The sequence below is a fragment of the Girardinichthys multiradiatus genome, chromosome 6 (assembly GCF_021462225.1).
Source record: "Girardinichthys multiradiatus isolate DD_20200921_A chromosome 6, DD_fGirMul_XY1, whole genome shotgun sequence".
Taxonomy (NCBI): domain Eukaryota; kingdom Metazoa; phylum Chordata; class Actinopteri; order Cyprinodontiformes; family Goodeidae; genus Girardinichthys; species Girardinichthys multiradiatus.
In genome coordinates this window covers 33,282,182-33,309,320 of record NC_061799.1, presented here as the reverse complement: position 1 = coordinate 33,309,320, position 27,139 = coordinate 33,282,182, and the positions used below count along the sequence as shown (strand labels likewise).

At 39.5% G+C, this 27,139-nt stretch overlaps 1 protein-coding gene across 18 annotated transcripts in view; it reads left to right on the top strand.

Annotated features, from left to right (window-relative positions):
- Nucleotides 1-27,139, top strand: part of ptprfb (protein tyrosine phosphatase receptor type Fb) — a 264,671-nt gene that overhangs the window by 90,372 nt on the left and 147,160 nt on the right. For all 18 annotated transcript variants that reach the window (XM_047368403.1, XM_047368398.1, XM_047368400.1 and 15 more), the window contains 3 exons: nt 8,465-8,641; nt 23,170-23,315; nt 24,222-24,363. In XM_047368403.1, coding sequence (XP_047224359.1) covers nt 8,542-8,641; nt 23,170-23,315; nt 24,222-24,363 — 388 coding nt within the window. In that variant the 5' untranslated portion in view covers nt 8,465-8,541. The remainder of the gene's footprint in view (nt 1-8,464; nt 8,642-23,169; nt 23,316-24,221; nt 24,364-27,139) is intronic.

Here is a 27,139-nt window from a genome sequence, read left to right as displayed (position 1 = left end):
TATTAACCTTCCCTGAGTGAATAGTTTATAGAACACCCTTTTCCTGCAATTACGGCTGAAAACTCATGAATATACTTTAATCCAAGCCATTGTATTGTAGTCCTGGCTAAATGTTTAGGGTTGTTGTTATGTTGAAGGTGAACCTCCACCCCTATCCAAAGTCTTTTGCAGCCTCTAATATGTTTTTCTCCAGGATTGTCCTGTATTTACCTTCACTCTTCTTCCCATCAACTCTGGCAAAGCATTCCCTCAGCATGATGTTGCCACCTATGTGTCACATTGGGGATGGTGGCTTTGCAAGTAAGCCAGAAAAGTTCAGTTGTCTTCTGACCAGAGCACCTTCTTCTACAGGTTTGCTGTGTTGCCTTTTGTGACTTCCAGTGACTTTCCTCTTGCAAACTCTTCCATAAAAGCCCAATTTGTTAAGTGCATGAATAATGATCGAACTGTTAATGTAAAATCAGATTTTTAATAAAAGCCATGTATCTTTTTTCTTCCACTTAGAAATTATGCACCACTTTGTGTTTATCAGATGAGATCTCAATACAAGTTTAAGTTTGTAGTTGTAACCTGGCAGCGTGAAATAGTTTGAGGAGTTTTACTTTTCCGTGGGACTGTAAATTGTACTATCCACTGCATATATTATCACCTCTCTGATAATTATCAGACTGTCTGACATCAGTGAAATCCTTTGAGTCGTCCACACAGACAGAAACTTTACTGATGTTTAATTATTACTCGAGGTCAGCATAATCAGTGCCTCCTACTTTCTATTGCTCAAGTCATGGAAATGTGCACATCTGTTAGAGGTGCCTGTCAGTCTATCAGTGTCTTGGTCGGCAGTAAAGTGTAACAATTAACTTTGTGGAATCAGCTTGTAAACAGAAGAGCTGTAAAACTCAATAGGTCACAGGACATTACCTTTTGTTGGGTGAGATTCAATGCAGGGTCTTGTTGCAACCCTGTAAAAAGATTTTTTTTAAAAGAGACGCACCATCAAGTCTTTGGATAAAGCCACGTTGTCCCGAGTTGGAGGAGAGAACTCAATTTGGTTATTTTACACTTTCATTTTACAGTTTGGGGCTCGCTAGCTTGTAGTAATTCTCCAGGGATCTTGTGGTTGGTGATCACCGCTAAGGTAAAAAAAAAAAATAAAAGAGAGAGAGAAAGAAGGTAGTATAGAGCTGTGAGGGTGAGACTTCTGGGGCATGGAAAACTAATCAAGAGCCAAAAACACTGCTGTTGAAATTCAGCTTGTAACCATGTTTATGGAGCTGTTGCAGGCTTCGCAAATTCAAACCTCTCTGGTCTGGGTTTATCACCCCCAGAGAAGGCCGTGATTAGCTCTCCATGCCGCTGGCCCATATATCTCAGCTGTCCCACCTCTGTGCGCCCAGGATTACCCATTAAATAAGAGACGGAGAAATGGAGGGAACATGAGTGGGAGGGAGGGGGAAACGACAGAGAGCAGAAACGCTACCTGTAGTTAGCGTAATGGTGGTGTTTACTCAGCCACCACTTCTCTCCCCCTCTTTCTCTCTCTGCGCAGCTGCGTCCTGCATTGCTTGTCTGTCGACAGCCATTTCTGTATGGGTGGCCACTCCTTTGCCACACACATTTACGGGGGGAGGTATAAGTTGGGTGACAGACACCTGAATAGGTGTTAGTGAGGTGTATGCTCTCTCCTCCCCAGTAAGCTGGCTAAAATGCCCTATTGTCCTCCACAGTTTCCTTTTTTAGATGTTCCAATGTTTGCCATGTTAATTACCTCACTAAATCCCTTAGTCCTCCATCTGTTGCACACTTTATACACCGTAAACTCTGCTTGTCAAGCTCTGTATTCCTGAAAACTCCCCAAACACTTAAAAATCCGAAGCGTCTTCGTTAAGGATTAGGAGCCGATGCCCCGTTGACTGATGGAAGGTTCAGATGGGTTCAATTCAGCGACCTCGTCTTCTCTGTGTGTTTAGACATGATGTTACCACAACAGAATCATCTCCCCCTAATAGGCCATGCAATCTTGACATTTTGACAAATTGGGGACCCTGTGCTGCACAATAACTGGTGTTCAGCCTCTGAATCACCACCCACATCTCGAATTTGTGGATTGAGTTGCAGAAAAAGTCTGGAAAAACTTGAATGCGGCCTGTTTTGGCTCAGCAGCTCTCCCAACCAAGTTTCAGACTCGAATAAACACATCACACCCCTGAACTGCAATTACTGGAAAAATGTCCTGGTTTTAGTTGATAATTAGTTTATTTGAATATGCCTCATTTAATATTATCTTATATAACACCTAAACATGTTTAACTTGATTGCAGACTGCTGCATAGTAGGCATAGACTGGTTCGTCAGTCACATTATTACAACATGAAAAGTGTAATTGGAAAAAACACATAGTATTGAGGCAAAATTTTAAATGTAAATGTACAACATGATCTAATTGCTTTTATTTAAAAAAATAAAATAAAGAAGAAGCCTGATCTGTCATTCCAAACATAAACCATCTTTGCATCACGGGATACTTCAGATTCTACAGCAAAAAGGACTTCTCTCTACTTTTCTGTTCATCTCTCTTATATTTCCACTAATTGTGACCATCGGCAGGTTACTTATCTGTCCGATCAAAGTGCCTTGTTCTTCATTACTCAATTGACTGGGCAGCCATATCTGGGGTGTCTGCTGGCTGTTACAGACTTCTTTTATATTAGAATGATGGAGGCTGCTGTAACTCTTATTGATTTAATTGCCGCAAAGGTTTTTCCTGAATCACGCTCAAGATGTGGACTGTAATTGTTTCATAAGTGTACAGACGGTTCCTTTCATCTGAATGATTTGATTAGATTAGATTAGATTAGATTAGATTAGGGTTACAATTCTACAAATAAATTCTTTTAAATGGGTATGTTCGAACAGTCAGCGGACATGTTGGGTCATTTTGTTTGTTCGGGTGGTGTCACCAGATCTCATGGCAAGACAGGAAGGTAAATGATTTAAGCTTGCCACCCTGTATCTATATTTGACTCTCAAGTCCAAAACCTACTTCACAGGAACAGAGACATTTTTTAATTTACCTAAAGTTACACGAACAAGAACCAAGTTCCTTCTAGCCAAGAAATGTCATACTTCACAAAAGCTAAAGTGCAAATGTAATTGGTTATCATTGGTCTCCCTACAGTAGCACACAACCTTAATCTTTCTGACACCACACAAGAAAGTTCTGGCCAGAAAATGCTGCAAGAAGTCCCAAACCGGAGTTGCAAGACCAGATCAATGTCAGTTTCTTCTTGCAGCTGATCTGGACTTTCCATTTTGCTAAGAATCAACTATCTTGTTTAGCTGGCTAACAGTTCTGAAAGTTAACTGAAAATACTCCTAATGGGGCTGGCCAACAACACTCAGTTACAATAGTGTTAAAAATATCTTTCTCCTTTTTAAACTATTAGGGGTAGTCAGAAAAAATGGTGCCAAAATGACGGATAAAATAATAATGGTAAATGGCCTGAACAACCATTGTTCAGTCATTACCGTTGTAATGACTTGCAAGCACTGTGAAAACAACCGTTAGTTGCTAACGATGCTAAGGTTAACATCTGCTTCCGAGGTTCCTATCAGGGCTAGGTTGAAAGCTCCCCTTATTTGTGAAAACTCCTTCAAAAATATTAATTTTTCGGGCACGGTGCGGGTGGTGGAGGGGTTAAGCGCGCGACCATGTGCAGAGGCTATAATCCTCGACGCGGCTGTCCCGGGTCCGAGTCCTGGACCCAGCGACCTTTCCGGAAGGTCTTCTCCTCTCTTTGCCCCTCTTTCCTGTCTACCTACTATCGAAAAATTTTAAATAAAGGCCTCTAGTGCTGCAAAAAATATAAATTAAAAACAATATATGACATTTTTTTTAATTCGAGAAAACGAAAAAAAATGTTGATTGTTAGTTTTCTCCAAACTGTTTCTCAAATCTCGTTTGTTTGGTTGTTTGGTCTCAAGAACTATTGTGTATCGTCTCAACCTATAAGCTGGATGATAGTTAACTATTACCCCAGTTGAGCATAATGCCTTTCAGTTTTACTGGTAGAAAAATAAACAGTAACAGAGTGGCAGACAAGTTACCAATGATTTGTGGACATTATGAAAACATTGCAACTGGCTAACCTTTAGTCACTAAGGATGCTAAAGTTAGCGTCTGGTTCAGTGGTCTCGATTGGTGCTTAACCAAACGGGTATTTAAAAAATATCCAACATGCCTGAATTGAATTTAATCGTCTGAAGTTCAAGTTCTGAAATTGTTATTGATCAAAACTGAACTGGATAATTTTACAATGAACATAGATTCCTAAAAACATTATTTGACATGTATGAACCTGTTATTCCTGAAAACATGAGGGCAGTTGTAGGGCTTATTTTGGCATTACTAGCTTAAAAACTGTGATATACAAACAAGTAAAAATTAAACTGGAATATTCTACAGTAATTAGGATTTTCTGATTTGCAATGCCTTTACTTGTCAAAAAAGTAGAGATTATTTTTCCCAGTATTGTTAAAATCTTGTCTCATTTCATTGTTGTGAATTTGATTTCATGTATCGTCTCTTTTTGTTAGCAGGATGTGTCGGTACACCCCGATTTAGGCTAATTAGATTTATTTTGACTATTTTGGAAAGGTTTTAATACTTTGCACCTGCACAAACAAAACTTACCTTGTGGACTTTATATAACCCCTGTAGCTGCGTAAACAGTTAGCTTCGGTTTCACAGTTGCTAGTGAAATAATCTGGATGAGCCTTTTAGCAATAATTATCCACTTGCTCATTTGTTTGTCTCATTCACTCACTCTCATCAGGCTTTGGAGGGAAATCCTTACAGAAGGATTCATTTATTCTCACAAGGGCATTCATCCACACCTACATCTTCACACTGTTTTGCTATTGCTTCCCCTCATACTTGCAAACAACAGCAACGTCTTGTTTGCTGAGCCATTTTGCTTGGTTTTTGGATCACACCATGTTCCATTTCCAGGTTACCGCCCTGTCCTTTTTCCCGCCACAACACAAACTTGCAAAGTTGAAAGAGTTGTCCCAAAGTATTTCTGTACAGCTGGGAGGGACCAGGCTTCACTGTAGTAAATAAGTAGCTGAAAAAAAAAAGAATAAGCCTTCGCTCGAGGAATTTGTCTCATTGAAGATGAAAAGCATCTGCTTCTTTCTGGCATCTGCTGTGAGAGATATCCCTCCATCGCCAAGGGTTTGGAGCACGGCGAGTAGCCAACTCTATATGCCTCACTCACTTCCTCTCTCCATGGCGTGAACAAGAGCAGCGCTGGTGTACATTAAAATGGGCGTCATAACAAATTAGTCAGCCACTGAAATTGATGTAAGTTACTTTCACTTTGCAATACTAACACAGAGTATTTACTTAATATAAAAAATGGGATCTAAATGTCTGTAATTCCCTGTGCAGAGATGGGGGAGTGATCCAACATTTTGGCTTCCTCAGCAGCACATTTGTGCTTTTTTCTTTTTCTTTTCCTGACTGCAACAGCTTTACAGTGAAACATTAAATTGTTTTTCAATAACGGCGAGAAGGAAAGCCTCTTTTTTATTTTTTTTCTTGGGGTTTAAAATGATTCAGTTGCAATTGGGAGTACTTCTTCAAAGTCTACATGCAGGGAGGAGTGTTCTAGGGTCGATAGGATCGCAGCTCAAACCTGCACATACGATAGATGATGTTGACTTTACCGTGTCTGGAAATTCCTCAGACGCAATGTGTGTTTGGAATTGAATATTATTTGGGCAGACATCAGCACCTCGAGGCACATACCTGTACAGTGACGAGCAGTGATAAAGAATTGGCTGACAATTTTAATTGTCTGGGTCTGAGCCTATGTCAAGCACCAGCGTGGACTCACACGCAGTCTGCCTTTTTATTGTCTTACAAAGTCATGCATGTGTTTCTCTTCCAACAAATAACTTTAGAAAATAGCTAAAAATTATGCATGAATTGAAAGATGATAGTTATTGATATTTCCATGTAGTGTAGTACCTGCAGAAGAGAATGTTTAACAAAGAGAGTGGTCATGGTTGTAGATATGGCCCGTTGTGTGCATTTTTCTCTGTTTTCACCAGCATTGAAGGAGCCACATGAGTAATGACCTCCACAGGCTGAAGAATGTTTTTTTTCTCTTCACGAGATACTGGAGGCATTATGTTCCTGACTCTCAACTTATTTAGCTGAGCTGAATAGAATGAAGCTGACTGGCCACCCAGCAAGCCTCAAGATATTCAGCATGGTGAACTTTGTCTTTTTTTCATAAAAAGGTTTGAAAAATAAAAAACAAAGATATCAAAGAGTTGTTTTTTTTATATCTTAGTTAATCTCTTACTCAAATCATTGTGACAGGCTATCTTTAAATCCATTTAAAGGCAGATTTTTATCCTGGCTAAGAAGTCCTTCTTTACATTATTATAGCTACTTTTCAGAGATGGCCACAGGCAGGAATGAGAAACGTAGTTAACTTAATTCAGCGGGGTTTGCCTTTACTTTGTTCATAATGGCAACAGACACTTAAACTGAAGACTATAACACACTAACGGTTGTTTCTCAGCCAGTTAACTGAGTTGTTTTTGACAATAAGATTTCTTAAAAGACAAATATTAGTGGTCATTATAGGTGGCTGATATGGCTAAATATCATCTTTTGTTTTTACAGTAAAATAATAAATTTTTCATGATTTTCCCTAGCTTTTAAAGACAAAAACACACATAAAAAAGCATTTAGACCAAAGAATATTTTTGAAAAGATTTTAAATTAATCTGCCAAATGTCCTGCATTTTAAAATCCTTTGAAGAAAGTGGACTGATAAAGTTTCTCCTGCCCTATAGATTGTATAGTAAAACAGTTCTGCCACTTCACAACATGTTTTTGTGCACTGGCAGTCAGCTTGCTGACAGAAGGCTGCTACACTTTCCTCATTTACAAGAAAGACAAATTTGTTTTTGTTTTTTAAATGTTTCTGGTTACGGAAAATGAAACATAAAGGAACACCACCCATCCCTGCTATCAAGTAATTTGTTTAGTAATGGGGAAAACAAATGCTTTTCTTTTGTTTAAAGAAGACTAGTTAGGTCATGTTATAGATTTATCTTTAACCTTTTTGTGTAAATACCATGAATTGTTTTTGCTCAAAGTTACGTTTGTCAGAATTTCAAATTTGTCAACTACAATTAACATTTAATTAGTTCGCTACATTTAAAGCAGCCTCCATCTCAAACTGTTTTACTTAGCTTACAAATATATAATAATATTGTTTGAATATTGCCAAGAAATTGTAATCCTTCACTATCTAAAGATGTCATACCTTTACTCCTAGTGTTTGTTTTGTGGTATACCTATATATTTGATTTTGACCATGACAGTACCCACCCCTCATAGGCTTCTGCTTGTTTTCACTCTTCAACATTTTTTTTTCTAAGCATGAAACGGTTCTGTCTACTGCAGGAGGTTTCTCGGTAAAAATAAACCAATTTGCACCTGGGCCACTTCATACCCTCTTTGACAGCCGATATTTTTAAGCCATTTTGTATTATCTACTTAGTTTATTGTATAGAAATGTTGTTATATGACTCTAGGAGGTCATTTAGAGTTTTTTTGGTGGGATCAGGGATATATGTAATATTTTATGAGTCAACTGCCCCAAACTGGGACCAGAAAATAATCTAAAATGTCACTGAAGTATATAATATTTGAGCATTGTTATGGCCATGTATTTACATATTTTCTGAATTTAACTGCAACAAAAAGTTTAGATGTTACATTGTAAGAACATGGGTACAATATGTTTATTTATAATTATAGAATGGAAGTAGGAAGGAATGAATTTGCCATACGCAGGTACAAAGTGGGGTTACAAATTGGCAAAGGGACGAATTTACCTGAAGCCACTGCATTATAGGTTTATTTATGTATTCATGTTGTCATTCTATGAGATCATTGCACTTTGTGTGATTCGAAACCATCTGGATGGCTCAGTTTCAATTTCCTAATGGGAGACATTAAGTGGGCCGTGGACCTCTGGGACTGCTGTTTAGAAGGTCCTTTGGGTTTTTAACTGAACCCCACTGTTAGAGGGAAGGTGGCTGATCCTGCATCCTCCACTCCCTTTGAATCCTCTTACATTTCATTTTCTTTTTCTAGAACTGTTCTGCATTGCTGCCAAGCAGGATTTGTTTGGGGTATTAGATGCCTTGTTGATCATGAACAAAGATCTCCAGTTTTGTTTGCAGCTGTTTGTGTTTTTTTTTTTAAACATGTATACTTAAATTCTTTCTCGTTTAGTTCTGCTCTGCGAATTGCCTTCTTTTTTATATTTCTGCCTAACTGTGTTATGTTGCTCATTCAAATATATGCAAATGCTCAGTGAGTTTGAATACTAATATCCCTGCACCCCTGTTCTGCATTTCTTTGCTCTCTCAGGTGTTAGTTTTTGATCCTGTCAGAGTGGGACGCGTCTAGCAGCAGGGACTGAGGAGGGAGCAGTGCCAACTTGGAGCATGGTGCCTAACATTCACCTGGCAGGGCCCCTCCTGCACAGAGGGGCGTTGCTGTTTCTGCTCCTTCTCGGCTCCGAGGTGATCTCTTCTCTGGCAGACAGTAAGTAACCTCGTTCACCTGGGACATCCTGCATCAGCTTACTTACCGTGTTAAAGCATGAGGGATTTCTACTTTCAGATTTTAATGGATATTTAGAGAACAGACACAGATGTTTGTCAAATGCATATCCCCACATATAGGTAGAGCATTAGTATCTGAACTAAAAATAAGGATACAGCGTAGGCAGTTGCGATCCAGCTGCCTCTGTGCCACGCTGTCTGTTTGAGTGACAGTTTTGGCTGGAAAAAGACATTCTGAGAGATCTATCTCTGCTGCCAGACCTTTTGGGTCTCCGGGGGCAGGTCCCCCACCAAAGACAAGGTCGGGAACAGAATTAATTCAACACATGACCTCACCTACAGTGCTGTCATTGGGTCACTGTAATTCAATTATGCCCTGACACCCCTCTGTCTCAGTCTGACCACGACAACTGATCTGTCCTTTTAAGACTTGCTTCAAAAAGGATTTGTTTTTTCCATACCCTTGGTCTTTTGTCTCTCAGGGCCTTGTTCTCATGGTGGGTCATCTCTTGTATTGTTTCACTGTAAATTTTACCTTGTAGAGAGACATTGCAGTCCTGACAGTTTTCTTGTGGTCCTGCAAATCTACCTTTGCCTCTGCCTATAATTTGAACTGACCAAATTAGGACATTATTTTGGATGATTTTTCTCTAAGCTAAGCCCAAATATTGCACTTAATTAATAAAATATAAACGTGGGCACGTGCTGCTTGCTGGTGTCAAAGTATACACAGGTTTTCTTTTTCAAAATATCTGTCCTTTTTAAAGTGATCCCAAAGAAAGTTATGTGTTTCTTCCTGATTACCACAGTGCTGCTCCTCCCCCATTTTGTGGCTATGCACTGCAGGTCAGGAGGCTGAAAAAAATTATGCAGTGACAAATGAACTGCCAAAAAAACAGGAATTGTCATAATAGATTTTAAATACTTTTGTTATTGCTTGTATTGTAATAAATGCCACAAATTATTGTAAATATTTGTTTAATATCTCTCATCTGAAATCGTTCTATCCCTAGTAAATAGAAATCAAGCTGAAATGACTGCCTTGTTGCTGAAAAGCGCAATATAAATAAACTTGACTTGACTTGACTTGAAAATTTGCAGTAGTGTGACTGTCAGTGCCTTTGTGTCTTTTTCATATTAGCTTTTACAACCCCACAGCTAAAACGGTATTAAGTGTTTCAGTAACAACATTCTGGATCGGATAAATATCAGGATGGGTGGATCTTTAAATCATCAGATCCCAACCCAAATAAATCTTGGATCTGGGCATCTCTTCTTGACTGGAACAGTACAGTGAAATTAAAGTATTCATTCTGAGCACAATTTAGATGGACATGTCCATAGCCCAAACTGCTGCATCCTACTAATAAATAAACAACACAAAATATTAAAGTAGCAGGCTACTTTTGCCTAGGCAAGTCAGATCTGCAGAAAAAAGCTTTTTTTTTTCTATTTGAATATTTTGCTTACTATTACGTTCCTTAGATTTTTCTGGCCAGCATTTTCTCAAAACAAACTAAGTGGCATGGACTTTTTAAAGAACATAAAAAAGCTCTTATCCTGGTCAATGACAGTGTTAGGTTATTATTCAAATGTGCTGACTCTTTAAGATGCCTAGTGCAGGATGAGGCCTTCATTATTATTACACTGTGCTGCTTTTTCACTGTCTTTAATCTCTGTTTTGCAGATAGGTACATACAAAAGTGAATTATAAGCACAAAGTGCTGGATTGCAAATATTTTTCCTCTTGTGAGTAGCTGCCTTTATTGCATCCATTTACCGTTTTAACAAGCTTCACCGGGAATTTTTAGGATGCACACAGCCAGCTTCTGTTTTTTTCTTTTTGCCCTGTGCCCCAAGTGAGAGTTAGACTGCCCTGGGCTCTAATTTCAGTGATCGTATCATTTAGGGATTAAAACAACTCTGTCAGGCATTTTAATTAACTGACAAAGATACTCTGATGCCACGAGTCACTACACAATATGTAAATATATATGTATAAATATACATATATATTTATTGGAGATACACCCAAACACTTTTACATGACTAGGGTGTGTAGTGGAAAAGAAAAGGAAGTCCAGACATAAAATATGTGCTAGGAAAAATTGTCCGTGGTCTGGAGTTTATTTATGTATAGTCTAAGCACTCACTGAAAGAGACCCAGAGCAGCTATTATCCACCCTGTAAAGCAGAAAACACATAGAATTAAGATAAGACAGCTGGGGGGGTCAGAAATAACACCTACCACTAATCACAGGGTTGTGTGCATTTGGTGCCTTTAATTTGTATGGAACTTAGTTATGCAAGCTTGATATTTCTGGTTTGGATCCACTGTATTACAGGGCAGACTGTAGACAGATATTATGGCCGAGGTGCCTGGCAAGTTTCTCATTACACGGGGTAAGTCTGGAGCACCCATGCACCCCCACAACCACCCCATCGAAAAGCTGAACAGGCAAAGAAACCACAAGAAGAAAACATGTTAGCTCTTTCTTGTTATCTCTTTATGCTCCCTTAGATAAGGCAGACACATTTTTAGGATAGTTGGTGCACCCTGACCCCTGCCCCAGGGCACATTTTAATGGTTCGGATCATCAAAAGAAATTGGATACAAAAATAAATTACTAGAAAATCAAAATTCAGTTTTCAAATGATGACTTCATTTATTCAGGGAAAACAAAGCTATCCTAACTGACATGACAGTATGTGTAAATCATACTTTAAATGTGATAAAGCACATTTTGGGAAGCTAAGAATATTTTCACTAGCCTCAATCGGGCCTAATTACTACATTTAGAATAAAGAAATCATCTAAACAGGACCTGTCTGAGAGCACGAAGTAGGCAAAAAGATCTTAAAAATGAAAACATCATTCCACAATCTTAAAAATACCCAAGGGAACAAAAAAACCTGCAGATCATTTGAAAACAGTTTTATGGTTACTCAAGTTATCTTTTTATGATATTGAAATTTGTTTATCTGAAAAATCTAAGTGTGAAAAGAAGCTAAAACATGACAAATGTGTAAATGGGGCAAATATGCATACTTTTTACAGCAATGTAAGTAAAAATAAGTGCTGTCCATGAGCACTATTAGTGTTATGGCTTTGTAGGATCATTTATCTCATGTCATCACTGTACAGCCAAACAATGGAGTGTGATTACTCTGAGTGCTGATCACAAATGTCTTACTGATCCCTAGGGAGCTCTTTTGGTCTCTATATGGGCTCCTCATAGACAATAGGGCACCGACCCCACAAGGTCAGCCTCAAAGTCACACATGTGCAGCTCTTAAACATAATGGTTATCTTTCTGTGGTGCTGTCATACTGACTTATTTCCCTGGCTTTAATCAGCTTTTGATGTATGTGTCTCCTGTGGTTCCTCACAGGTTCTAATCTGGGTTAGTTTTCCTGTGAGGTGCCAGGAAACTGGCCCAGTCTGATGGGAGGATTAGACCGGCTTAATGATTAACTCAAGTTTATTCAATTTTATATCAAGTCACTGTTCCACTTTTTTATTGTCCTGTTTGTGATCCTTGAGGCTCCATGCCAAAGTGACTGCACTTTATTGGCACTTTATACTGTTTTAATTTTTTTGCTGTTATTGTTCCAATGACTAGATCATAAAAAAGAGTTCCCACAGGAGGTTTTTGCTAATTTGGTAACTACATTCAGCATCAGCATGAGTATCACATGAATTTTGGACTTTTAATGATTACTGGAGCTGTTCAATTTAGGTGCTGGATTGATAAAAACACGACTTCAAGGATTTTTAAAAACATGAAAGAGTGCCCAAGTTTGATTTCATTATTAATTTTCTCCAGCCCGCAAATCCTTAAATATATTCAAACACCTCCACTAACATTTGTGGATAAAAGTTTCTTCACATGTCGCAGAGAAGCGCCTGGCTTTTTGCAGCATGGATTTTTAAGCACTCTTTTCAAAAATCATGGAGCTCTATTTAAGTGGTTGATTTCCTGCTATAAAGACCTCCTAATGATTGTCCAAACAGGCTGAATGTCAGGGCCATTCTTGAACCTGTATTCATTCAAAGGTGGTTTTTTTTATGCGTGTTTAGGATCCTTGTCCTGTTGCACGGGTTAAGCAGCACTTCAAACCCAGAGAGCCATTTTCCCCTCACTCCTTTATAATAAAGTTTGTCTGGAGCTGCAAATCCTAAGGTAGTTTATCGAGTTTTAAGGATACCTTCTATATAAAACTGATTTGTATTATGGTTAATTGAAAGAACTGTTATTTTTATTTATTTATACATTTAGGTTTTAATGTAAAGAAAAACATTTTCTTGGATGAGACACTGCGTATTTACCAAAAATAAGGAAATTATCTCATTGTTTCATTATTTTCTGCACTTCTTGACTGAACCAGTACCACTGGCAGCTATACAGACCTTTGGCAATGATGTTACCACCACCCTGCTTGACAGTTGGTACAGTGATTAGATTTGAAAGCCCAAGCTTCAGCCTTTCAAACATTTTTCTTTTTCTCTGTCACCAAATAGCTCAGTTCTCGTTTTACGTGACCAGGCTTGCGGCTCATTTATTTGGGCATCTGAAATTGTCCTTTTATTTTGGAGCATGGACTTTTTTTTTGGTCGACTCCGTCTCAGTCCATGAAGATGCAAAACTCGTTTTACTGTACAAAGTAACACTGGTGTTCTTGCAGTTTCCAGTTCATGGTAGGATTGGATCTTGGTTTACAGTTTTTTTTCCTAAATACCCAAACGTTTTTTTATTTCCAGCTTAGGGTATCAGTTTAGGGAGGATGGTTGAAACTTTGATACAGCTTGGCATTCCAACAGGACAATGATCCAAACACATCAGAACTGGTTTTGGAATTGCATTAAACATCCTGATTGATCTTCCCATAGCCCAATTTAAAAATATGTGGACTGTGCTTAAAAGCCAGGTCCATGCCACGAATCCAACCAAGTTAAATGAAGACTGGTTAAATATGCAAGATACTGACTGCAAAACGCTTGTAGGCAAAAGGCCCATCATTGAAAACCGCAGATTAATAGGACTTTCATGCTTAATTAGCTTCCAGATATTTTATTAGGAATTCAAGCGTGTTTGGAAAGATTTTAAAAACTCCCTACCCTGCTTTGCCACCACTTGTTCCTATGACTTAACCTTTAAAGATTGAATTGGCAGTTTCTTATGCTCAGACAAAGGAATGATGCAATGGCAATGCCAAAGTGGTTTAGGAGATTGGTGGCCAGATGGGGTCTTGGGTGGGGAACCTACAAATTAAATTGTATATTTAAGTGCCCATATGGTCACCAATTCAAACACTGAAAGGGACAACAATTGATTCTCTTTTAATTAAATGTAACCATATCCACCTTGGAGAAGCAGTCAAAGAGTAATGCAGTTATCACACAGCTGTGGTCCACACATATGCAGTCAGCTACTCCAGGAATTCAACTTGGGTACAGGGAGAGAGCCAAACAGCTGGGAGAAAATGCAATATGATAGCATGAGAACAGTGAAGATGAAGAGGGAATATTGAAGAGATTTCAAAGGGAAGTTGTTTTCACGAGCCAGTGCAGCAGTGTCAGAATTCAGGGAGGAAAGTGCCATCGAAGGTTAATGATGTGAGATTAATAGTTTAATTAGAGAGCTCAGTCGCAGGGCTGGAGGCAGTCACCCAAACTCTCTGCTGTGGCCCGCTCTTGGCGGTGGTGCAGGATGACAGGAAACGTCAGAGTGATCTTAGAAAGAAAGGGAGACATTTCAATTCTGTGCTCACTGCTGTTACTTCATTGACAATAGTGGCTTCACTTCCTGGCCGCCAGTTGTTTTCCTTCATGTCTATCACATTGATCAGTGATATGCATTCATGGTCAAACAGCTATTCAAAGTGTCAGGAAGAAAGCAAGTGAGCTAGAATCTCCTTGTTGTGTCGTTTTTTTCCCATCATGTAATTTAATTTCTCCCACCATTCGACTAGTGAACAGTTGAATCTCTTAACACTCCTGGGCCTTGTGGGTGAGATGACGAGAACAAATATAGGGGCTCTTTATGGTCTCGGAGGGAGAGCCAATCAAATTCAGTTAATTAATGAGGTTAGTGAGGTTGTGGTGATGAATGGTGAGCTAACCCTCAAAATGGGATTTCTTGAAAAAGCTTTTTGCCATCTCAGCATCTGAGCCCCCCTATCCCGATACCTCTCAGAATTACTTAACACACTTAACATTTTTCCCACTTGGTCTATTAATGCCAGGGTCCAAGGCAAGGCTTCCTACAAAGTCTCTAAATTACCCTCCCAGGTCCCACAGCAACACTAGATACTGGCTTGGATTTCTGTCACAAATGTACTGGGTTCCTATAGTTTATATATAGTGTATAGTTTCCTTTTTTTAAATATCTTTTCCAGACTTAAACTTACAGATTTTTATTTTTGTTGATATTTTGTGAAGTATAATAACATACAACTACAGGGGGATCACACTCCTCAGCCTCCCTGGTAAGGCCTACGCCAGGGTATTGGAGAGGAGAGTCCGGCCGATAGTCAAACCTCGGTTTCAGGAGGAGCAGTGTGGTTTTCGTCCCGGCCGTGGAACACTGGACCAGCTCTATACCCTCTACAGGGTACTCGAGGGTTCATGGGAGTTTGCCCAACCGGTCCACTTGTGTTTTGTGGACCTGGAGAAAGCATTTGACTGTGTCCCTCGTGATGCCCTGTGGGGGGTGCTCCAGGAGTATGGAATCGGGGGCCCTTTATTAGGAGCCATCCGGTCTCTGTACAAGTGGAGCAAGAGTTTTGTTCGCATTGCCGGCACTAAGTCAGACCTGTTCCCGGTGCATGTTGGACTCCGGCAGGGCTGCCCTTTGTCACCGGTCCCGTTCATAACTTTATGGACAGGATTTCTGAGCGCAGCCAAAGGCCGGAGGGGGTCTGGTTTGGGGACCAGTGGATTTCATCTCTTCTTTTTGCAGATGACGTGGTCCTGCTGGCCCCCTCTAGCCAAGACCTACAGCATGCGCTGGGGCGGTTCGCAGCCGAGTGTGAAGCGGCTGGGATGAAGATCAGCTCCTCCAAATCAGAGGCCATGTTTCTCGACCGGAAAAGGGTTGCTTGTCCTCTTCAGGTTGGAGGGGAGTTCCTGCCTCAAGTGGAGGAGTTCAAGTATCTCAGGGTCTTGTTCACGAGTGAGGAAAGAATGGAGCGGGAGATCGACAGACGGATCGGTGCGGCTGCCACAGTAATGAGGACGCTGTGCCAGTCCGTTGTGGTGAAGAGAGAGCTGAGCCGAAAAGTGAAGCTCTCGATTTACCGGTCGGTCTACGTCCCTACCCTCAACTATGGCCACGAACTTCGGGTCATGACCGAAAGAACGAGATCCCGGATACAAGTGGCTGAAATGAGCTTCCTCCATAGGGTTGCCGGGCACTCCCTTAGAGATAAGGTGAGGAGCTCGGTCAAATGTTAAAATTCCTACTTATCCAGACAGTGTAGGAACACTGAATAAATCTATACATCATCATATATTCAAGCTGCATACACAGTGCTCCATTTTCCTCTTTCTGTTTTGTTTTGCATGCATGTGTCCCCAGGTTGACACCCACACAAGCCTTCAAACAGTCAGACGTCCTTCGTCGTGTCAAATTGGGGGAAAAAAAATCTGTTTTTATGACATTCATTGCAAACGAGCAAATTTCTCCAAGTGAACTCTGTGAACATGGGAGGTGATGTTGCCCCTGGGTTGTGTAAATGAGCTGTGCAGTTCATGCAACACATTAGCGAGCTCATCTTATAGGTCAGGGCTGCATGTGTTTAGAGGTTGCTAATGGAAGAAAGGGAGTGATGTTTCCCTCATCTGCATTGTGCTGCAGACAATACATCAGCCATTATGAAATATACAAAGCCTTTATACATGCACTGATTTATTGCCTAATTCTGTTGCAGAGGTATAAAAATATAGAAACAGAAATAGTTTTACCTTAAGTAGACATATGTGGATTTTCTGCTTTAATCCTGTATCTTTTTCCCACAAGGTAGCAAGTGTGTTAAAAGAAGTCAGAGATAGTGAGTCATCTTAGACTAGATCTAGGTAGGGGCGGCAGTTTAAATACCACAGGTAATAAAACACCTCAGACTCCCAGTCGTGTAATACCTGTAACATTCACTTTCTCACATTCCTTAGTTACATAGAAAAGCTTTTATCATTCCATATTAGAAAACAATTGCTTTAAATGCTCACTTCGAGTGTTTTTTCTTTTTATTTCAAATGTCAGTGGGCATGTTTCACTGACAATGAAAAAGCAAGAGAGCAGACTTGGGAGAGGCCCCCCTGCTTCATAATCAGCTTGAGAAGATGAAAGCCATTACAGTAATGTTGTTCACACTGGAAAGAGATGAGTGAAGGGTAATTGCACTTAGACTTCTCCTTCTTCTCCAATGTCTTGAATAATTCAGATCGAGCTGGAAGGCCTGATAGAAAGCCTGTCTTCATCTGTCCACAGGGGTATTGAAAGTTTGATGTTTTTCTTTTGTCTTCTCTAGGCTTAAACATTTTAGGTAAAGTAGCTCAGTAAGGATAAATCACATTGCTCTTGAGATTTCACTATAGCTCCGATAACACTTATGAAGATCTATCTTTCTTTGGCCAATGAACTATTTTTCTATAAAAGACAAAATCTCTGGTTTCTGTAATGTTAGAGGTGAATGTAATGTGAACTGAATATTGAAGAGGACCGTGCTTGGAAACTGAAATATCCAGCAAATACCTGGAAAGGCATTTGTTCTTCCGGATCTTCGGAGTGTGATGCCAATAATATGAGCGTGATAATGACAGCTGGTTGTCATCCACTTAACAATGGAATGTCACATTGTCCAAAGATATTGCCAGGAGGGAGGGTGTGGATAAAGATCTGAAGAGGTCCAAACACAGAACCCTGGGGTACACCAGAGGAGAAGTGGGGGTAGCTGGGATGTACATGATTTGAGTTGGACCATCTGGGCACCGCCACGATTTTATCTGATAATAATAATAATAAAATCTTTATTAGTTATTATTTCATCTGACCTTTATTGATGCAGGTAAATCTCATTTAGACGCAAGGTCTAAATGCTCTGTTCCTTAATACAATACAAAAAATAACCAAATCATGTAATCCCAGATAAGTGAGACTGTTTTTTCTTTCCTTGACAACATTTTAAGCACAGTTGCAGACATACAAACAAAGAGCAAAATAAACATGTTTTTAATTAAACCTAAATGTAAACACAACCATACAGTAAATTCATTTGTTATATAAGATACGGTCACACCTCAGTAAATTAGAATATGTGTTCCAATCAGGCTCGTTTCTCAGATAAAAGGTGCCTTTTAAAAATAACACCCTTTAAGCAGTTGGTAAACGTTCTTTTCATTAAACTCACGTTTCTGTATTAAACATTTTGATTGGTCCGATTTAATATTCGGATCTTACATGTTGTGTTTTCATTAAGTGGAAAATCATCATATTTAACAGAAATTAAGGGTTGAAAACATCACTGTGTGTAATAATCTGTAAAATGTGTTCACTTATTGAATTGAGTTACTGAAATAAATGAACTTTTTAATTTTTCTAATTTATTGAGGTGCACCTATAGCTAACGTGAATAAAGTGATGCAACAAAAACACCAAGTCCACTGACCTATGGCTAATTTCTATACAGCATCCCATTCGTTGCTAACAAATACTGACATCAAATCAAGAATGTGTTTAATCAATCAGGCATGTACTTCCTATGCACTGGGGAAAGACATAGCTCCTGTTTTCTTCAAGTCTTTAACTGAGCTTCTTCAGCAGTCCCATCGATATGCACATGCTGGGAAGGTCTGTGCTAAGCCCACCTTTATTAAAGGACCAGAAATGTAACATTATTATATATACATTAAATGTAACATTATTATTTATTGAGCCAAGAAAGTTCAGAAATATAAAGGAAACAGTGGGTATTTTCTGTAGGTCAAAAAGCTTGTATCAGACTGTCACAAACAGTTCATTTTTTTCAGGGAAACTCATTGGTTTTGACCTCGTTTGAAGATTTATATAAAGCTAAGATAACTTTTCAAGGAAATTGTCTGTTTAGCATCCTAACCTAAAATACATTGAGAAAACAGATGCATTATATCCTTTATGTAAATTGCAAAAAGTTATTTTCACATGTGCCATGTCCAATATCAAATAACTCCATGATCCCTTAGATTCAGCAATAAAAGAATAGCACAGATAGAAAACGTGATGTTTATTGGTTTAAACAAACAGCCCGGAGTGCAGTTGACTCTGTTGGGGTAAATAACTTGCAGGGAAGACAGCTTTATATGGAATTAATTGCAAACAAGTTGCCTGCTAATGGCCTGAAAAGGCCTTAATGGAAGTGTTCCATTAAAACAACCAGTGCTGATGCCATCAGACAAATTCCCACTAAGTGTTGTCCCATGAAAATGATAACTTGCTAATCTATTATTAATAAGAATTAATGGATTTCTCTCTGCTGTGTGTGTATCGATCCCTGATACTCTATCCTGCAGAGTAGCTCTCTCATTGGGCACCCTGGCAGGCTTGGGAATATGCTAATTGTTAGCCACATAAGAGCCATTTACGCTGTTCTCTCTGTTGTTGCTGCGTTTATTACAAGCTTGCTGTTAGGTTTTCAGCAGGAAGAAGGGAGAAAATCTATACTCTATCTATCCATAAACAATCACACATACGTTTTTATTTTATCTGTAATCTATTATCCAATTAATTTTTCCAAGATAAAGTTCCCTTCTGCTTTTTTATTCTATACATAAAAGCCATTCATTATCTTTTTTCTTTGATGAGCCGGATGAGCCATTTTTACAACCAGAGATCAATCCAGTGGAAAATAACAGAGCTGTAGCCCCCCCACCAACACCTTTCAAGCATTTAAAGGCCCAAGACCCCACAAATACAGCTGCAGGCAATAGGCTAACAGACAGAAGCAGCTTAATCCTCGACACCCAGAGCAGTCAGCGGCCTTTAGATTCCCTCAGTCCTTCCTAAAAAAGATCTCTGTGTAGACTTGTCAATATCCTGCACCCTGGGTCAAATTTAAGATTCACATCAGCATGGCACCAATATGAATCTTTCACCGCTAAACCTCGACTGCAGCTTACCAGCCAGATGCCATGAATTAGTTCTGATGAAGACTATTAGAAAGTGCTAGCACTTTGTGTTAAGCTTTTGGCCTCAAAGCACTAGAAAGCTGTAAATGCATTTGCCTAATAACCCTATGATTTGTGCAAACTGTTTTTCCACTAAATGTGCAGTTTTTTTCAATGTATTAATTCATGTATTCACTTTGCTAGTTATATAACAGAAGCCTTTTTCGCTCTTATAAAATTTTAATGATTTTTTTTTTGCAGCCCCAGTCATGCATCCATTTGAGTACAATACAGCAGTTCTGTGCTGAAGAGAGTTTTCTCCTGCTGTACAGATACAAAGAGCAGTGCAGTGCACCCCCTCTCCCACTTGTTTCTGCAAACTGTCAGTCAGCTGGCTGACAGTAGGCTACTACATTACTTCCATGCTTATGAGAATGACGAATTCGGCTGTTTTGAAGAAGAGAAAAATACTGGGCAGTAGCCCAACTTATCAATTAACTTGTATGATATCCTTGTTGCTCTATAAGCAAAATGTATTTCTTCAGTATTGTCTAACAGCAGTAGAAATAGTTGCTGCTTTCTTAAAATTTTAGGTTCTTTCATTTAACACCATGAAACTGTGGTATTATCAAGGTTACATTGTGACAGTCTCATACTGGGCCATGCCTTGTTGTATGGTGGCGCTTTAAATATGTCAGAATAGTTGGAAACTAAAACACTATAAACGTTCAAACTTGCTGCCAGACTATTCTGGACAATTATTGCAGCAACTTCTTTGCACGGCGGTTTTGAACATAATGTTTCAAAGAACTGATGGAGTGCATCTCGGAGCTTGCAGTCATGGCTGAGAGAAGGATTTGCATAGGTAGGCTCGTGTGTTTTCCACCTTGTCCTTTTTATTGTTTTCAAGTGACAACTGCCTGACAGGCAGAAAAATGGGACACAGGCAATGAAGAAAAGGTTGAGTCTGGATTCTGTTTCTCTTAGAAAAAACTGACAGACACACCAGTTTTATATTCTCACTTGCCTGCAGTGGCAACAGTGATGGAGGAACACAAAATCTCTGAGAGTCGGGAAATAAACGCTTCTGGCTGTTTGTTGTAGAGTACTTGGACCACTATTAACCCCAGCTGTAACTCAGCGATGCAGGGTCTTCATAGGGCTTCTTGAGATTTTTTTGGCTGAATCTAAGATCTGGATTAGCGAAGAAGACAAAAAAGCTCAAAATGTGTTGGAGATTGACCTTTGATTTATAGGCCAAGCATGGAAGCATGTTTGAGAAGACAAATGTAAGTAAAACCTGCCAGTGAGGCCTGTTTACCCTACTCTTGTGGTTTCCCTAAAATCCTCTTGATTTCTAAGAATTACTGACATTTGATTAAATCTTTGTAGCAACACATGATTTTTTTAAGACTTTTATTTTGAAGCAAGGGCAAAGCTCTTCTTTTTTTTTGGCTAATCCTCTGTCGAAGTCACAAATTGGAAAGATGGCAGTTTAAATGAAACTGCTATAGGCAGGTGACAGCAGCAGCAGGTCTTGGAAGTCAGATTGTTGATAATCCCTTCTTCAGGATTCCAGCTCGCCAGCCATGCGCGTAACGATGCATGCCCAGACATACGTGCTTAATGCTTATCAGGTCGTAATCTTAAACGTAGCTTAACCGCTGCTACCTGCATGTTTGTCAGGCACTCACATTCTGCAGCAATGGAAAAGGATTTACTGATGTGCTATGAGACTATAAACATTGATCCTGAAAGATACTGGGCCAGAAATGTCACTAAAACCTCTGGATGGATGGATGGATGGATGGATGGATGGATGTTGGCTTATTTACTTCTCTGGGTGGGTTGTTCTTCAGCAAATAGTGTATTTTATAGTCTGAATACTCCAGTTAACAATTATTCGATTACTAAATTAGTTGAAAAATTAGTTCCATAATCGATAAATCATGATTAAGCCAATTAATTGTTTCAGCCCTAGATGGATTAAATAAGTTGCTTTGGTTCTTTATTTAAAACTCTCTCTTTCATAAGTAACAGTTTTTTGTTTTTTTTTCTGTGATGTATACTTTTACTTTGCCTTAATTTAGATTCCTAATGCATAAAGAGTTTGTTTAATTTGCTTGGAGTTCAAAAGTCCCAACAACACTTTTGCATGTTCCAGAAGATCTATAGGTATCGATACATTTCCGTTAGTTGCACAGAAAAAAAGTTGAAATCTGCAGACTTCCTGGCTGGTGTTTCACCAAGTGATGGCCTCTTCTTTCTGACCATCTGTATCTAAAGGTGTATAAAACTACACAGTATGATGGGAAGGTGTTACACCTTCTCTTGCACTCTAGCGCCTGCAGACCTGCAGTATCCATTTTCTTTACATCACCAGTGTGTCATCCCTCGAGGTGAGAAAATAATCTCAAGCAACGACAGCTTGCAACATTTTTTCCTCTTCTTTAACAAAGCAAAGACAGACACTGGTGACATGATAGGTGGACCTAGAGAAAGTGATCACTGAAGGTTCTCTCCAGGTCTGGATGAGGTGCAGTGTTATGCTAACTAGATATTGACCCTTCGTCCCATATTTTTCCACTGCTTATTTTCCTTTACCATGTTCTCAGTGAGGGAATGCTGGCAGGGCCTATTTATACACGGCGTAATGATTTACCTCTATTGTGGATGCCTCCATCGGGGCAATCTGCTCAGCCTGCGGTTTAGGTGATCCCTTGTGGCATTTTTAACGACGCCACAGATGAAACATGAACTGACGGAGGCCTTAACGAGGACAATGTCTCACGTTCTTGAAGCGAGGATTATACATGTCTGCACGGGAGGCTGTATCACAGAGCTCAAGGTGTGCTCATTGTAGCGTCATGTCAGTTTTGACAGCCTGTCAATGAAATACAGTCCTCATTGTTTTGGACACAATGGTTCTGGGTGTGGTGCCCAGTAAAAAAAACCCTGAAGGCAAAAAGTGGAAAACACAGTTGGAGGTGCTCTCCATGGCAGTGCACAGTATTGTTGTAAACACATAAAATCTGTGAAGTCTGAAAGATGTACCGACTCTGAACACAGTAGTTTGGATTGTGGGGGATGCTTCATCCTGAAAGAGAAAAAATACACAAAAATGTTAGAAATTCAACATGATGCAGTGGCTGGCAGACCCAAAAGCAGTTTTTTTTTTTCCTATAATTGAGCTGCAGGTGTTCACAACAACAATGCCTGTGTGAGTTTTCTCATGCTTGCTACTGTGAAGGTGGTAGTGATACCTGAGGTTTTGCCATGTTTTAAAACGCTGGTATGGAAAAAGACACTAACCTCAAACCCCCCTCCCCTTCTCTCCTGCTGCCCCTGCTTTCACTTTTATTTCCCAGGCAAGCCGAGTTTTGTCAAAACCCCCGAGGACCAGACTGGCGTCTCGGGTGGGGTTGCATCATTTGTGTGCCAGGCCACAGGAGAACCCAAGCCTAGAATCACCTGGATGAAGAAGGGCAAGAAAGTCAGCTCTCAGCGCTTTGAGGTGGGTACTGAGGGAGGAGTTGAACATAAATAAAACTAATAGTTGATAGTTGAAGCTGCATTTGTACTTTCCGGTTATGACCAACACATACTGCGCCTTGCTTAAGCACCCAGAGCTCTTGAACAGCAGTCATGGTAAGTCTGAAGGATCTACAGAGATCTATTGCTTATGTGGGCTCAGGTGGGAAAGTGTGTTAATTGGCCTTTATGGAAACGTAAAGAAAGCCCGTGTTGACAGAAAGACATTAAGTATCCCATTTACAGTGTACCTGGTCAGACGAAACCAAGATTTAACTTCACAGCCAACATGGGGAGGTAAACTGACACTCTTAATCACTGTGAAATATGGTAGTGGCACCATAATGCTGTGGGGATGCAGGGAGAGGGGTGGCAATATTTTTGCAAGGCCTTGTATGTCACACCCTGTTTTTGAAAGTCAACCCAACTCTCGTCCTGTTCAAGCGAAACTCTACAAATTTCACTTCGTTTTATTCTCACTCCCTTTTATTTTTACAGTCCCCCTTCATCCTCTCCTGCCTTTTTCGCTCTTCTATCCTCCTCCTTCTGTTCCTCGGCTAGACCAAATCTGGTCATGCACCCCCTTGAAGTATTTTCCTTTTCCTCCCATTTTGAAGTACATTTCAACAGAAGGGGACGTCTTAGGCGGGAATCTCACTGTTTTCAGATCACATCTCTCACATCTGTGTTTCAGCCCTGAGAACATTCAGATTTTAGCATGTGAGAACGCTAATGTTCACATGAAAGGGTTGATGGAAAGTTCAAACAGCAGTCTCCCTTGTCTAAAGTCCGAATAAATCCTTATACATGCAATAAATGTTTGGGAACAAAACAAAACCCCCCAAAAAAAGCAATTTCTCATCTTATGCTATTGCTGCGGCTCCCACAGGTGATTGAATTCGATGATGGCTCGGGGTCAGTACTGCGGATCCAGCCGCTGCGCACCCACAGAGACGAAGCCATTTATGAGTGCACAGCCACAAACAGCGCTGGGGAGATCAACGCCAATGCCAAGCTAACAGTGCTGGAAGGTAAGATAAGTCTGTTTCTTTCCTCACTTGGTTCCTCTCTTTCTCTCACTTTTTTCTTTTAACTCTTCCTCCTTTTTCCCCTCAGCTGCCTAGTGGTTGTGGACGATTTTATTCCAACATATATCTGAAAGCAAATATCAGCATTTGCCTCAATAATTCATACATAAGCTAAAGCTAAAGCTGTGGATTTCTGGTATTGGCGGTGCGACGGACGAGCAGATATATTTTAATGTAAAGTCCAAAAGGTGAAAGGAAATGCAAGGAAGGCACTTTGAAATAAGATGTCTTATAGTTGAGCTATTCAGCAAATATTGCATATAACCTGGACATAGTTGTATTTTAAAGATTGCTTTATTTTAATAGCTTGAAAGGAAGATAAGAGACTAAATTATTGAATTATGTCTCTTTTGGATCACTAATTTCCTCTATTTTACCTGAATTGTAAGAAATAATGCTTCATATGTGCAGCGCTGTGGAAAAGGGTTTGCTCCTTACAGAGTCCGTCTGGTTCTGCTTTTGTGTCACACCTAAATGTTTAAGATCATTAAACACATTGAGGAAATAAAAAAAATGCAGATTTTAAGTGATGATTACATTCATTAAAGGGAAGGAGCTAACCAAACCAACCTATGTGATTAACCTAATAACAAAGGGGCAGTGAATGTTTCCATCTCTGTGGAGGAAATTTGTCCTATTTTATTTGCAATATTGTTTTAATTTAGTCACATTGGAGGGCTTTTCATCATGAATGTCTTTTTAAGGGTAATGCCGCTGCCTCTGAATCAAATGGAAGTCTGGACTTGGACTAGGCCAATGCAAAACTTTCATCATTGTTTTACTAATCACAGGTGGACTGGTGTGTTTCAGATCATTGTCCTGCTGCATAACTGTTAAGGTCACAAACTGATGGCCAAACATTATCCTTTAGGATTTTGTGGAGGAGAGCAGAATGCTTGCTTCCATCAGTTACTGCCAGTCATCCAGGCCCTGAAGCAGCAAAGCAGTCCTAGACAAAATCAGAGCCACCACTAGCATGTTTGACTGAAGGTTAAATACTTTTCTTACAGTGAAACGCTTAGTTTTACATTCACACCTTACAAACAGGTCCACATTCCATATTTTATATACAGTCTATTTTCTCCAAACGTTTTAGGGATCATCAAGATTTATTTTGGGAAATGTGAGATATGCCTTTTTATTCCTTTTGCCCCTCATGGAGCCCATTTTGCCCTGTCTTCTTCAGTCATGAACACTCGCCTTAACTAAATCATGCGAGTCCTGCAAACTTTACACGTTCTTTCTTCTTCTGTGACCTCCTGGATGGATCCTTGATGATTGAAGTACCTTTGGTAGACTTACTGTTCCAAGTTTTCTCCATTTGTGGATTTAGATCTCCCTCTGGTTCTCTGCTGTTCCAAAGCCTTAGAACAACTGTTCTTGAAATTTCTTAAGATTGGGGCATGATCTATTAGTTTTTGAGACCTTTTAGCCTACTTCATGTCGTAAGACAGGTTCTTTTAAGCAATTTATTGATTCGACAGGTCAGGCAATAATTAGACCTCTTTGTGGCAAGTTGATTTCAGCTTTGCAGAAAATATGATTGATCACAGTTTTATTAAAATTATAAAACATTAATATTTTAAACATTTTAAATGTGACAAGATGAGAAATTTGTCAGGATGTCCTGTACATATTCTTCAGTGATTTACACATGCAGGAATGTTGTTGTCTCTGTTTTACAGTTGACTTTATAAGACATTCTGAAGCCAAGCTACACAGATGGCAAATTATCTCCATCCATGGCCAATACATTAAGATTAAAATGAGAGATTTCATTCATGCAGCCTTTGCATCTTCTGCTTTAATTTCATCTTTCTTACACCCACACTTCCCTTTTTCCTGCCCCGTCCATGCTGGTTTGATGATATCATCTCAGCTTGCGTAATCCTCCTCAAAGGAACTTTTCTTCACTGAAATGAAAGTATTTTTTGTATTTACCCCCTTCCCTGCTTGCAGCGTCATAAAGAATGTTAAGGCAAACGCTGCCTGATGTGACCTGAAGCTCTCGTGAATGTGATGAGATTAATCACAGTTTTAGTGTTGGAGGGCCAAATGAGACACTGAGGTTGGTTTGCCTCTATTAGAAGAACATGGATTGTCAGGATTAATAGTCAGCAGCTAGCAAACTGTCCTCATGGCACTTATATACCAAACAGAGACGTTGTGTGTATGTTTTTTTTTACTCTTGTGGCTTGCTCTTTTATGTTGGATACATATATTTTACATTTTTGTCATTCTGCAAGAAGCCCCTTTAAATTGACTTTCAAAGGTATTCAGCCCCCTTGATCTTTGTGACATTTCGTCATGTTAAAATCACAAACTTTAACAGTTTTATGAGAAAGACGAACACAAAGTGCCACTTAATTATGAAGTGGATTGAGAAAGGATGCATTCCACAAATCTGACATTACTAAAAGACGGTTTTTCTAAATTCAATTTATATAGTGACAATTCATAACAAATGTCAGACTAGTCACATAGATACATTAACATTGAATGACATACATTCCAGTTAAAGCCTAGCAGTAATGCAACACAGTCACATTCATTTTTATTTTGCCACATGGTGAAAATTGTTCTGTCCGTGAACGTCCAGCTGATTTCATTAGGTTATTGACTTTGGAACAATCCGTCCTCCAGAGCGAGCATGTGGCAACAGTGATTGGCTGTTGTTGAAAGGAAATCATAAGAAGTTCAGTTTGCAGTTTGACACAAA